We start from the raw sequence: 14018 nt of genomic DNA, 5'->3' as shown, positions 1-14018 counted from the left end.
CTAATGCTATGTTTTCTTTGCTTTCATGCTCACCGATAGGAAAGGGCTGAGGTAAACCTATCTCCTGCTCTCTTTCTCTATCTTTGTTTCTATATGGTTCCCTGACACGCTCAAATGCACACCATATTTCTCTCCACGTCCCTCACACTTCCCCCACCCTCATCATCACTCCATCTCCCTTTACGTTTTTCTGCGCAGCAGGAGGGTCAATTTTACATCGGCGTGTATGGTGACGCTGTTTGATGAATCAACCCTGAATTCGTAGGAAGAGGGGAGATTTACAGTGGATTAACGTTGTAGTAACCTGTGTGTCAACAAATCCTTTACCGTGATTTTATACCATTAACCTCGATGCCATAATCCTGACCACAATGTTCTTGCCAGATAATCATGACCTTATTTGTGAAGTTGAAAATGCTACCTGTCTGGTTGAAACACATTTTATGTCATAAATATATCAACGTAAGCATTCTACGCATAAGTATATAGCACTCTTGTTGAGGATATTGGTCTGATAGATTGAGTCTACAAAAGCAATGTGTTAGCTAGAAAAGCTCTGAGGGTTACGTGCTTTTTAATGAACTTTACCTCAAGACAAGAAAATGATTTAATGTGGAACCAAGATAATTATTTCTATTTGTGCATGTGTTTGTGAATCCTGTTTTTATGGACAGTTTTGCTTATGCATGTCTAAGGAATTGATGTTGGATTTGCTGCTTTTTGACATCTTTGGAGTCCTTGATCACTGAGCTTGATGTGTCTGTGTTTGTATCACAGAATGAGCTACGACCAGCATATGAGGACTTTCTCCTTAAGAAACAAGAGAAGAAGGCAAAGAATAAGAAGAAGGAAGAGGTAAACTGCACCTTTATGTACAAACTATAAGGTTCTTATGGTTTGACCTATGAATTTCCATAATTTAATTAACATTTTCAGTTGTTTGTGATTACTGAATAATTATTGTAAAATAAAAAATAGTTATTTTATAAAGATTGTACATGCAAAGAGTAATACTTTTTTTATAATTATAACTATTTCTCATTTAGGATAAAAATATATTTTTACAATTATAAAAACTATTTTAGAGCTGTATATAGCTAGATATTTTTTTTTTATATTTACTATGACTAAAACTTTATCATGTCTTCTTATAATTTTAATAATTTCTATGAGCTTTCCAAGCTTGGAAATCACAATTCCCTGATATCATGTAAATATCATATCTGATTTTTAAAAAATATCAGAATATTATTGAATTATTAAAATATTACTGAACAAGGATGCAGAGTTATGAACGATAACTTAAAACAAGAATCCTGCAAGAATTTTTATTTTATTTCAGTAAACTCATCAAATTAAATGTTATTTTAATTTAATAATTTGTATAATATTTTTGAAATATATGATAATTATATAAATTTTCATTGATGACTGTAGCAAAAAGAATCTTGGAATTACATTAGGAATTTTAATTTACCCAGTAGAATTTTTTTAAATTGTTTTTATTAAATCCCTATTAGGATTAAAAAAAAAATTGAAATGATCTTCTCTTAAATTAGAAAAAATTGAAATTATCAGTGAGCAGAAAGTATGATAGATATTCCAATAGATGCATATTTTAATTATTTATTTTGTTTCATAAATATGTGTGTTTTAAGTTTTTACTCACTATTATCAATTCAGGATCTGAAGGTGAAGTCTTAATTTTCACTTTAATTTAATTATTGCGTAAAAATGCACTGAGCTGAAATACCTGGAATACCACGCACATTTTTCCAGGTAGATGTAAGAGAATGAGTGCGTGTGCGTAGTGCTTTTAATCTCTGGTCTGTGTTCTAGCCGGACGCAGGAACGGATGACAAAGGAAGAGAGAAGCTACTGTCTGCTAAAGGAGGACAGTCGCCGGTGAGGAGGGGGGAGATAATTTGAGAGTTTACTGTGTGTGTGTCTGTCTAGGAGGGAGCTAGCTAATCAATTTAACCAGAAGAGGCGGGGCTTCAGGGATAATGCAGTTAGTTCTCAGCTGTCAGTCACAGAGTGGTCACTGCCCTGACCTCCGTCGGACCCCTCCTGCCCACCCGGCTCACATCCGACTTTCTTCTTATCGCACCCCGCATTAGCACTCTCTTATCTTTTTCTTCTCATTCTTCCTGACAATTGAATTAATTAGATGAATTACTCAGTCCGATGTTTTTCCCCTTTGAAATGAGCAGTTTGGTCGCAACTTCACTTGATGTGATTTTGCGGATTTTTGTAACTGTCATTGTGCCCTTGTACGTAGTATCAGGCCTGTAGCGTGTACACAAAACACACGTATGCGCTCAAACACTCTCTGTGGCGTACACGCTTACTACACACGGCACTCAAAGCAGATTACCTCTCTGGGTATTCCACACTAGATTATGCAGGATTAGAGTCAGAGCGGGATTAAAACATGCAAGTTAGAGTGGTGTCCTTCCTCTAATCAAAGACACATGTTCAGTGTGTATGTGCGTGTACCTGAGAGAGTGTAGTGTTTTAATTCAGATTTGATGCGTGCGCGTCTGGAGGAGGGTTGGATCCATGCTGTTCATTAACTTCAGCACTTCAATTAAATCAGTCCCCTACTTAGTTTCACTGATTATTTTGTTCCAAGTCCAAAACTATTTACTGTCCTGATGCACAAAGTGTTAAATACTGTCGTGCTTCTTTAAAAACTTCAACTCATATCCCAACATTACACTTTAAAATTATTAGTTTTTTTTTTTTTTTTGTGAAATACACCAACTAAAAGCATATAATGACCAGTCTTAGTTCACACCATCCTAAAACAATAATTATAACATTTAATAATTAATATAATTCTGAGAATAGGGAACTTCACACCATAACTATAACGATAATGACACTGAACAACGATATCGTTGTAATCACTGTCAGAATGATTTTTTTTCCAGCTGATGAACAATAAAAACATTGGTAGCCAATCAGAATCCATCCTGCTTCAAAGAGCTCAAGCATTTAAAGCAACAGATAACAAAACTGCTGCATGCTAATGATAAACAAACCTTATCATATGTTGATGTAGACACTAATATAGTTATCATTATAGTTACCTGTATAGTTTTATTTTTTGGCATGAACGGACCTTTATACTTTTTTTTTTTTCTTCATATTTTCTTTTATTTATTTTTAGGTTTTCCTTTTAGTTTTTTACCCAAAAGCATCATATTTCGACTGTACATAATGTACATAAATAACATTATATAACGTTTTGTTGCCAGATTTGTCCAGAAGCATGTAAAAATTCTAGAATAGAGATTAATGTGATAATTGTTCATGTTCTGTTTAAAAAGGACTAAATACATCAATCCTACCTGCAGAGTACAGTACTAACCCTGATCAAACACACCTGTCTGTAATTATCAAGTGCTTCTGAAGAGCTTAATTAGCTGGTTGAGGTGTGTTTAATCAGCACTGGAGTTGAACTCTGCAGGTACAGTAGATAGATCTCCAGGAACAGGACTGGGCACCCCTGGTATAGACTTTTTACAGTATGGGCCATCATATTGTTATTGCCATACCATAAAAATGTGATCTGTGCTGGCAAAATCAGTCACAATGAGCAAATTTTAATTATTTTTATTTTATTTTAACCTTCAAAATGATGTACAGTGGGGAAAAAACGTATTTAATCCCCTGCTGATTTTGTACGTTTGCCCAATGACAAAGAAATGATCAGTCTATAATTGTAATGGTAGGTTTATTTGAACAGTTAGAGCCAGAATAACAACAACAAAAAAATCCATAAAAACGCATTTCAAAAAAGTTATAAATTGATTTGCATTTTAATGAGTGAAATAAGTATTTGATCCCCTATCGATCAGCAAGATTTCTGGCTTCCAGGTGTCTTTTATACAGGTAACCAGCTGACTTTAGGAGCACCTGAGACACCTGGGAGCCTGATACTTATATCAGATTTTAAACTCTCCACCATGGCCAAGACCAAAGAGCTGTCCAAGGATGTCAGGGACAAGATTGTAGACCTACACAAGGCTGGAATGGGCTACAAGACCATCGCCAAGCAGCTTGGTGAGACGGTGACAACAGTTGCTGCGATTATTCACAAATGGAAGAAACACAAAATAACTGTCAGTCTCCCTCGGACTGGGGCTCCGTGCAAGATCTCACCTCGTGGAGTTTCAATGATCATGAGAACAGTGAGAAATCAGCCCAGAACTACACGGGAGGATCTTGTCAATGATCTCAAGGCAGCAGGGACCATAGTCACCAAGAAAACAATTGGTAACACACTACGCCGTGAAGGACTGAAATCCTGCAGCACCCGCAATGTCCCCCTGCTCAAGAAAGCACATGTACAGGCCCCTGTCTGAAGTTTGCCAATGATTCAGAGGAGAACTGGGTGAAAGTGTTGTGGTCAGATGAGACCAAATTTGAGCTCTTTGGATTCAACTCAACTCGCTGTGTTTGGAGGAGGAGGAATGCTGCCTATGACCCCAAGAACACCATACCCACCGTCAAACATGGAGGTGGAAACATTATATTTTAGGGATGTTTTTCTGTTAAGGGGACAGGACAACTGCACCGCATCAAAGGGACGATGGACGGGGCCATGTACCGTCAGGGCCAGGGCATTGAAAATGGGTCGTGGATGGGTATTCCAGCATGACAATGACCCAAAACACACGGCCAAGGCAACAAAGGAGTGGCTCAAGAAGAAGCACATTAAGGTCCTGGAGTGGCCTAGCCAGTCTCCAGACCTTAATCCTATAGAAAATCTGTGGAGGGAGCTGAAGGTTCAAGCTGCCAAACATCAGCCTCGAAACCTTAATGATTTGGAGAGGATTTGCAAAGAGGAGTGGAACAAAATCCCTTCTGAGATGTGTGCAAACCTGGTGGCCAACTACAAGAAACATCTCACCTCTGTGATTGCCAGCAAGGGTTTTGTCACCAAGTACTAAAGTCATGTTTTGCAAAGGGGTCATATTCTTATTTCCCTCAGTAAAATGCAAAATAATTTATAACTTTTTTGAAATGTGTTTTTCTGGATTTTTTGTTGTTATTCTGTAATACTGTTATACTGTTCAAATAAACCTACCATTACAATTATAGACTGATCATTTCTTTGTCAGTGGGCAAACGTACAAAATTAGCAGGGGATCAAATATTTTTTTTCCCCACTCTATGATTTATTGGAATCAGACAAAAAAATGACTATTTCTCTAAACACCTGTTTGAAGTTGAAAAAAACGAGTTAAATGTTTTCTGAAGGTTCCTATCACCTACAACATTGCATCTTTTCCTCCACTTCTTTTCTTATTAATAATCACAATATAGCTGTTTGTTATTTTATCTTTATTACTAAAAAATAGAACAAAGATGCAAATAAACAGTAGAACAAATACAATAAAGAACTTTTCTTACTTTTTTCATCTTACATCTAAACACACTGAAAAAAATGATTCATTGAATTTACTATTTTTTTTTAAGGTAAGTGGTTGCAATCAAATTATTTTAGCCACATTGAAATAAACAAATTTAGTTGACTAACTTTCAACATTTTTTTTTATTTAAATGTGGCTAAAATAAATTGTTTGCAACCACTTACCTTAAAAAATGTGGTATAATTTTTTTCAGTGCAGAAACATTCAAGCAAGAAAAACAAATAGACTAATCAAATGTAAAAATCAAGATTACAGTTCAATCAAGAGCATTGAGTGATTCCTTTGTTTCTTTTATTGTTAGATTAACATACTAGCCCTACTGTAAAGCACAGACCTAATATAATGTTACGCATTAGATGTTTTTCCCCAACAGTTCCCCAATCGTTCACTTAAGACATAACAGATAGTGTTTGTGTGAATACTCGCTATTTTGAAATACTGTAATCTATACAAATAATAATTGCTTGTCAGTATCAGGCAAAATGTGATTCTGGTACTCCAGTAGCTAGTGTATTCACAGCTGATATGGTGAGCATTAAGTAACATCCTGTTGTTCTTGTAGCTTGCCTCTGAGTCTTTGTCATGGACAGACCGGCTGCCAGGATACTGCATCAACATATCCTCTATACTTCTTATGGTAGGTACCTTTCCCCATAACAGCATTTGTCGCATTGTCTTTTAGTTAAAATTCACATTTATCTGTTTTCTCAGGTTGGGGTCACGTTCTCTGCCGTTTCTGGAGTGATTCTCTACCGCATCATTGTGTTTGCTGTTATGTCAATGAACCCTGATCACGAGGCCAAGGCTAATGTGCGTGTAACCGTGACAACCACTGCTGTCATCATCAACTTGCTGGTGGTTCTGGTGCTGGATGAGATCTACGGCGCTATAGCGGCCTGGATTACAGAGCTTGGTGTGTGTGTGTGTGTTTACATGACAAAAGATTAAATGTTTATTGATAATGTTTTCTTGATAAAAGTGTGACTCTAACGAAGACATGATCATGCATTACCGATGATTATTATGAATATGATGTTAATGTCATACTTGCAGAGATTCCAAAGACTGAATCGACATTTGAGGAGCATGTGATCTTGAAAGCTTTTTTGCTGAAGAGCATGAATGCATTTGCACCTGTCTTCTATGTGGCCTTCTTTAAGGGCAGGTAAATTGGCATCCCATTAGCATACCCACCCAAACTAATGTGACGTTCTGTCTCTGTTGCGGGCAATGGTAATTGGATTATTACAATGTACTTTGTTGTTGTTTATCATGTCCAGTGTGTTGCTGTGTAGTCGTGTGCTTACTGTAGTATTGTGTTTGTATGTAGTGTTGTGTCTACACTAGTGTCTATACTGTATACTGTAGTGTTGTATGTCTGTCCCGTGTAGTCCATTGTTGAGAATGTTATCTATGTTCATCTATATTGTATATATCACTTTGCAGTGACCATTTGTTTCATAAGAACTTTTTTTTTTTTTATATACAGAGCAAAAAAATCTTAACCTAAAATCATGCAACACTGAGAAACAAAAAATATTGTTAACCTTTTACAGTAAGGTTCCATTTATTAACATCAGTTAACATGAACCAACAATGAAAAATTACTTGTAATTCATTTATGGTAACACTTTATTTTAACGTTACATGTTCTTACTATTATAATAACAAATAATTATGCATAATTACATGCAAGTAACCCTAAGCCAAAGCCTAATCCTAACTAGTACAAAAACAGTATTATTAACATTAATGAATACTGTAACAAATGTATTTCTCATTGTTAGTTAATGCATTAACTAACGTTAACTACTGGGTTTTTATTGTAAGGTGCATTCTAAAGCCAAAATATGATACCCTGGAGTAATTTTCTATTTTTTTAAATATTTTCTATTAAATTTTTTTACTATATATATATATATATATATATCACTCATGCAATATGCTCTTTTATATAATTATTGTATACAAGCCCCATGTTGTACATTTGAAAGAATGCATTTTTCCCTAAATTATTTTTTACCCATTTTTTGCACAATTGAAAAAAGTTCAAAAAGCTCAGAATTTTAACATGTTTTATTAATGTATTACTTTTTTGAACAGTTCATGTCTAAATTTCCATATGCAAATTACAGTTCTATAACAACCTGTTTTGTGGTGTCTGTGTGTTATATGTGTTGTGTTGCTGAACAGTACACTATTATGTTGTAGTTTACAATATAGTGTGTCACTGTGTAGTATGATTTAGTCTAGCACCAAAATGCTGAATTTCTGGGTTACATTGTTTAATCCAATTGTCATTTTTGTTAAACATCTCTCATAACTCTGGTGTGCTAATTTAGGTTTGCCGGTCGTCCGGGTGACTATGTTTATGTCTTTAAGGATTTCCGAATGGAAGAGGTAATTATAAAAATGATATGTTTGTCTTCAGTGTTTTAGCATAGTGTAACTAACAGTTTGCATGAACATGTGTTTTTGATCTAGTGTTCTCCAGGTGGTTGTCTTATTGAAGTGTGTATTCAGCTGGGAATCATTATGTTGGGAAAGCAGCTCATTCAGAATAATGTGTTTGAAATTGCCATTCCGTAAGTGTTTTACACACACATACACACATGCAAAGTCTTCCCCGTGGTCCCTCTGCTAATTTTCTTTGATTCTGTAACCCCAGTCTATTAGAGGAAGCCCCTAACTCTCTTGTTAAATTAAATTTTAATTCTCCACACTGTTTAACATTATCAAAGCAGTGCACAGTGAGTGATGGAAGAGGTGTTTAAAATAACACAGCCAAATCTGTTGACATACAGAAAGCTGAAGAAGATGTATCGCACATATAAGGAGGAGAAAGATGGATCGGCAGATGAGGAGGACAAAGATTCTAAACGAGAACCACAGCGCTGGGATTTGGACTATGATCTGGAGCCATATGAAGGATTGAGCCCAGAGTACATGGAGATGGGTGAGTACCATATGCTCGAATTGAACATGTCAGCAATGTCACAACCCCAAAAACATCATTACTATGTGCTTTGTAGCAACTTGAAAGCCTTATTTGACTGTTTAATGATAGTGTTGTGGCTTGACATTTTTTTTCTAGAATTGCTCTTTATAGTCAACAAAATTTTTATTTTCTTAATGTACATTCCTGGTCTTATTTTCAGTGATTCATCAGTGTTTGTTCCAAAGATTTCTTCAAAATGTATGATTTGTTCCATTACATTTTGAAAGGACAATGTGAATGCTGTTTAAAGTTGGCTTTAATAACTGTAATAATGAAATATAATTGTTAGGCATTTGGCATCACCATGATGTACGTCTTCTCAGGGTGCTATATTGACCAATCAGAATTAATCTTAGGCTTTGTACTCTGCCTGTACAACTAGTTAGCTAAGAAGCTTGGTATACATTTTGTTTAGAAATGATCGATCTTGAAAGCAAGATCTGGCTCTTATTAAATTACATTTAAATTTTTTTATTAGTAGGCACCTTTAAAATAATGGAATGTCTATTTAGACTAAGTGCAAATAGCCCGCCTTGTTGGCAAAGGCTGCTTACACTAACGTTGCCCACCAATGTGTTAGTTAGGTTAGTCAACACTAAAACAGGATGTTTATTCCTCATGGGTTTCTGTGGCATAGATGGTAAGGCGCATGCATTTTGACGCGATCGACCAGAGTTCGAGCCTGCCTTTTGCCAAACTTTTTTTCTCCCTTTTCAAATCTCATCGCATCGGAAAGGCATTTATTTTCAATAAAAAATGAAGGAAATAATCAAATAGTTGAAAATGAAAGTATTGGGTAGGGTTAGGGGAGGTGTAGGGAGGGCTTTATTTGAATTAAAACTATAATTTACGTTAAAATACGTTATTATTGCATACTGTTTTATAATGTACTACAATACCGAGGTGCTAATTGCCACTATTTGCAATAAGTAGTATAAATAGCAGAAAATCTTGCTATTTTAACATAGTGTAAATAGAATCTATGTGTCTACTTTGTGTAAATAGCATATCACAAAAAATACTGCTATTTTCACTTGTATATAGAATCCATCGCTAAGAAATTATGCTATTTGCACTCAGTGTAAATAGCATCTATCGCTATTTACACTTAGTGAAAATAGCCGCTGCCTTAAAATAAAGGCATTCAATACAAATAGTAAAATAAACATTTTAATTTTAATAATTGACTGTTAATTCATATGTTTAGACCATCACAAAAAATTTTTTTTTTTAAACCGAGGGGCTTCGAATCAATTTTCTATCGCACTATTAAAAATGTTGCTCAACCAATAAGATTTGTGCAAAAAACTAATCACTCCAATGCACTCAAAATTATAGTGAAAACATTTAAAAGCCTTTATTCACATGGCTTTATATTAAAAGCATTTAAACATAGTAGTTTCAAACCTGTATGAATGTCTTTGTTCTGCCGAAAACAAAGGAAGATATTCTGAAGAATGTGGGAAACAGAGCAGTTCTGAGGCACTATCGATGTTTTTTTATTTTTTTTTCCTACTATGGAAGTCAATGGCGCCCCAAAACAACCTGGTTACAAACTTTCTTCTGTCACAAAGAAAGAAGAATATTGCATGTATTATTTTATTTAGTTGTTAATTTTGAAATCCCCAAATCTGTATGGCAATAATGTATGTAATTCTTGCCGTAATCCTTCACTGTACTCAAACAGCTGTATGGGAAGCACTGGTGGATTGGTGATTAACAAGAAATATAAAAAATATCAGAATGGATGCCAACACCTACTCTATACAAACTATTATTAGTTTTTCCTTTGAAGAGGTTTAGTGATGGTGTTTAAGGATGTCTGTGATGACTTTAAGGAATTGGGTTTGATTAAGGACATTGGTGTATGTGTGTGTTTGTTTGTTTGCAGTTATTCAGTATGGATTTGTCACACTCTTTGTGGCCTCCTTCCCGTTGGCACCAGTCTTCGCTCTGCTTAATAATGTCATTGAAATCCGACTAGATGCAGCTAAATTTGTCACTGAAATACGCAGACCTGATGCAGTCAGTGCTAAAGAGATTGGTATGAATTTTTGCAGCAAATATGCACAAACTTTACTCATGGTTACACTTAACATAACTGTTATTTAATCTAGTTCACACTGTCACATATTTATCTTCCCTTTCCCAGGCATATGGTACAACATCTTGAGTGGAATCAGCAAGTTTGCTGTCATTACAAATGTGAGTGTTTTGCCTTATGATGAAACAAAATTCATATTTAGTTGCTGGCTGTTTAGTATGATTTATCTCATTGCATGCAGAGATTTTAAGGTTTTTCTTCTTTCTGTCTCTCTTTCTTCCAAGGCATTTGTGATCTCCTTTACGTCCGAGTTCATTCCTCGGATGGTGTTTCAGTATTTGTACAGTGAGACAAGCACCATGCATGGTTATACCAACCACACACTGGCATATTTCAACACAAGCAACTTTAAACCTGGCACTGCCCCGCATGACACTGACTTTGACAGACAACTCCGTATTTGCAGGTACACACGACACTCATGCAACACACTCATACTCATGAACTCTGCTCGCCTATATTATCTGATACCATTTGTTCTTTCAACAATTCGTCTCCACAGGTACAAAGACTATCGAGATCCACCTTGGTCTCCTGAGTCTTACCAGCTTTCTAAGCAGTACTGGTCAGTGCTCGCTGCACGCCTGGCTTTTGTCATTTTTTTCCAGGTCAGTCTTTGTTAAACTGCTTTTCTTGTTGTTCAATGAACACTGGAAGTTAAATACAACTTAAGCTCTCTCTACCATTAAAAAAATAATAAAGTCATGGCCATGTCATGCCGGTCTCGTATACATGATATCCATGCAATGAAACAAAGAAGGGTTGTAATGTAAATATCTCTAAAGCATTTTAATGACTTCATATGTCAATATAATCTTTGCGTGATAAAGGCAAGCAGATTTAGTTTTCATTCTGCATTGAGGGGGCTCAAGATTTAATTTGTACTACTAGTAGGAGATTAAAATAGAGCTGAAATATTAGATGTAAAGTGGAGGTGGGGGATTGCGGAAGAACTGTCACCTAAGTGATAAAAGCAGCAGTGGCCCATTAATCTTAAAGGGTTAGTTCACCCAAAAAATTTAAATTATCCTGTCATTTACTCACTCTCAAGCCATCCTACAGTGGGGAAAAACATTATTTGATCCCCTGCTGAGTTTGTACGTTTGCCCACTGACAAAGAATGGGCATGGGCAAAGTATGTTTACACCTCCATGTTTGACGGTGGGGATGGTGTTCTTGGGGTCATAGGCAGCATTCCTCCTCCTCCAAACACGGCGAGTTGAGTTGATGCCAAAGAGCTCGATTTTGGCAAACTACAGACAGGGGCCTGTACATGTGCTTTCTTGAGCAGGGGGACATTGCGGGTGCTGCAGGATTTTAGTCCTTCACGGCGTTACCAATTGTTTTCTTAGTGACTATGGTCCCAGCTGCCTTGAGATCATTGACAAGATCCTCCCGTGTAGTTCTGGGCTGATTTCTCACCGTTCTCATGATCATTGAAACTCCACGAGGTGAGATCTTGCATGGAGCCCCAGACCGAGGGAGACTGACAGTTATTTTGTGTTTCTTCCATTTGTGAATAATCGCACCAACTGTTGTCACCTTCTCACCAAGCTGCTTGGCGATGGTCTTGTAGCCCATTCCAGCCTTGTGTAGGTCTACAATCTTGTCCCTGACATCCTTGGACAGCTCTTTGGTCTTGGCCATGGTGGAGAGTTTGGAATCTGATTGATTGATTGCTTCTGTGGACAGGTTGTCTTTTATACAGGTAACAAACTGAGATTAGGAGCAATCCCTTTAAAAGAGAGTGCTCCTAATCTCAGCTCCTTGCCTGTATAAAAGACACCTGTGAGCCAGAAATCTTGCTGATTGATAGGGGATCAAATACTTATTTGACTCATTAAAATGCAAATCAATTTATAACTTTTTTGAAATGCGTTTTTCTGGATTTGTTTGTTGTTATTCCATCTCTCACGGTTCAAATAAACCTACCATTGAAATTATAGACTGATCATTTCTTTGTCATTGGGCAAACAAAATCTGCAGGGGATCAAAAAAAAATTTCCCCACTATATACGACATTCTTCTTTCAGGCGAATCCAGTCGGAGTTATATAAAAAATTGTCTTGGCTCTTCTAAGTTCTATCATTGGAGTCAGCGGGTGTTTCTGTTACACAGTCCAAAACACGTAAAATAAAGTGTGCGAATCCATAAAAAAAACGTGCTTCACACAGCTCCGAGAGATGAAAAAAGGCCTCCTGTTGCGAATCCATTTGTTTTTGTGAGAAAAATATTCATATTTCAAACATTATAAACACATCTCTCTCACTTCATCTGACTGTCATAAGCGGAATCCCTTCTGGCTGATGACATAGGACGTCGGTGTTGCGTGATTAGTGACGAGCGCAGAGAAAGAACAACAATAAACGCCAGTCACGAATTTGAGAAAATGTAAAGAAAAACGTCAGAGGATTTCGATATAAGCCAAGAGGAGACTGGTTTTCCTTTGGTAAAGTAAGGGAACTTTGCTTCCTTTGCTCCTATAAACAAACGTTGGTTTTTGCGAGACTCACACGCGCATGCGCTGTGCCGGCGTCCTACGTCATCCACCGGAAAGGCATTCTCTCGTGAACACGTGTACGATAGATAGCGGAAGTTACACAAAACTGTTTATATCATTGGATATTTTTTTTCACAAAAGCGCATTTTTTTGTACGATTCGCTACAGGAGGCCTTTATTCACCCCCGGAGCCATGTGAGGCATGTTTTATTTTATGGATTCGCACACTTTATTTTACGTGTTTTGGACTATGTAGCAGAAACACCAGCTGACTGCAATGATAGAGCTTAGAAGAGCCAGGATAATTTTGAATATTACTCTGATTGGATTCATCTGAAAGAAGAAAGTCATATACACCTAGGATGCCTTGAGGGTGAGTAAAACATGGGCTAATTGTCATTTTTGGGTGAACTAATCCTTTAAATTTGATTGACGGATGAACATGCTAAATTAAGAAATCTATATGCATATAGAGCAAATTTCACAAATGGTATTTACATAAATATTAAATTTGAATAAAATGAAAACTAAAAGGTTTTCAAATCACATGAGCCAATATTTTATTCAAAAGAGAACATAGAGAACATAACAAATGTTTAAACTGAGAAATTGTACACTTTTAACCACTAAATGAGCTCATTTCAAATTTGATGCCTGCTACAGGTCTCAAAAAAGTTGGCACAAGGGCAACAAAGAGCTGAAAAAGCAAGACATTTTGAAAAGATTCAGCTAGGAGAACATCTAGCAACTAATTAAGTTAATTGACATCAGGTCTGTAACATGATTAACTATAAAAGGGATGTCTTAGAGAGGCAGAGTCTCTCAGAAGTAAAGATGGGTAGAGGCTCTCCAATCTGTGAATGAGTGCGTAAAAAGATTGTGGAATACTTTAAAACCACTGTTCCTCAACGTCAAATTGCAAAGTCTTTGCAAATCTCATCATCTACAGTGCATAACATCATCAAAAGATTC

At 36.3% G+C, this 14018-nt stretch overlaps 1 protein-coding gene across 1 annotated transcript in view; it reads left to right on the top strand.

Moving 5' to 3' along the window:
* The window catches only part of LOC306888215 (anoctamin-1-like), a 31104-nt gene that overhangs the window by 12449 nt on the left and 4637 nt on the right, over positions 1–14018 (top strand). The window contains exons 14-25 of the mRNA XM_079446409.1: positions 778–855; positions 1840–1905; positions 6007–6081; positions 6156–6357; positions 6498–6609; positions 7787–7844; positions 7929–8029; positions 8249–8400; positions 10334–10486; positions 10595–10647; positions 10771–10952; positions 11049–11154. Of these exons, the coding sequence (XP_079302535.1) occupies positions 778–855; positions 1840–1905; positions 6007–6081; positions 6156–6357; positions 6498–6609; positions 7787–7844; positions 7929–8029; positions 8249–8400; positions 10334–10486; positions 10595–10647; positions 10771–10952; positions 11049–11154 (1338 nt within the window). The remainder of the gene's footprint in view (positions 1–777; positions 856–1839; positions 1906–6006; positions 6082–6155; positions 6358–6497; positions 6610–7786; positions 7845–7928; positions 8030–8248; positions 8401–10333; positions 10487–10594; positions 10648–10770; positions 10953–11048; positions 11155–14018) is intronic.

Source organism: Barbus barbus (genome assembly GCF_936440315.1).
Source record: "Barbus barbus genome assembly, chromosome: 22".
NCBI classification, from domain to species: Eukaryota; Metazoa; Chordata; class Actinopteri; order Cypriniformes; family Cyprinidae; genus Barbus; species Barbus barbus.
Note: the sequence above shows the minus strand (reverse complement) of the source record. Positions and strands in the feature narration are given on the sequence as shown.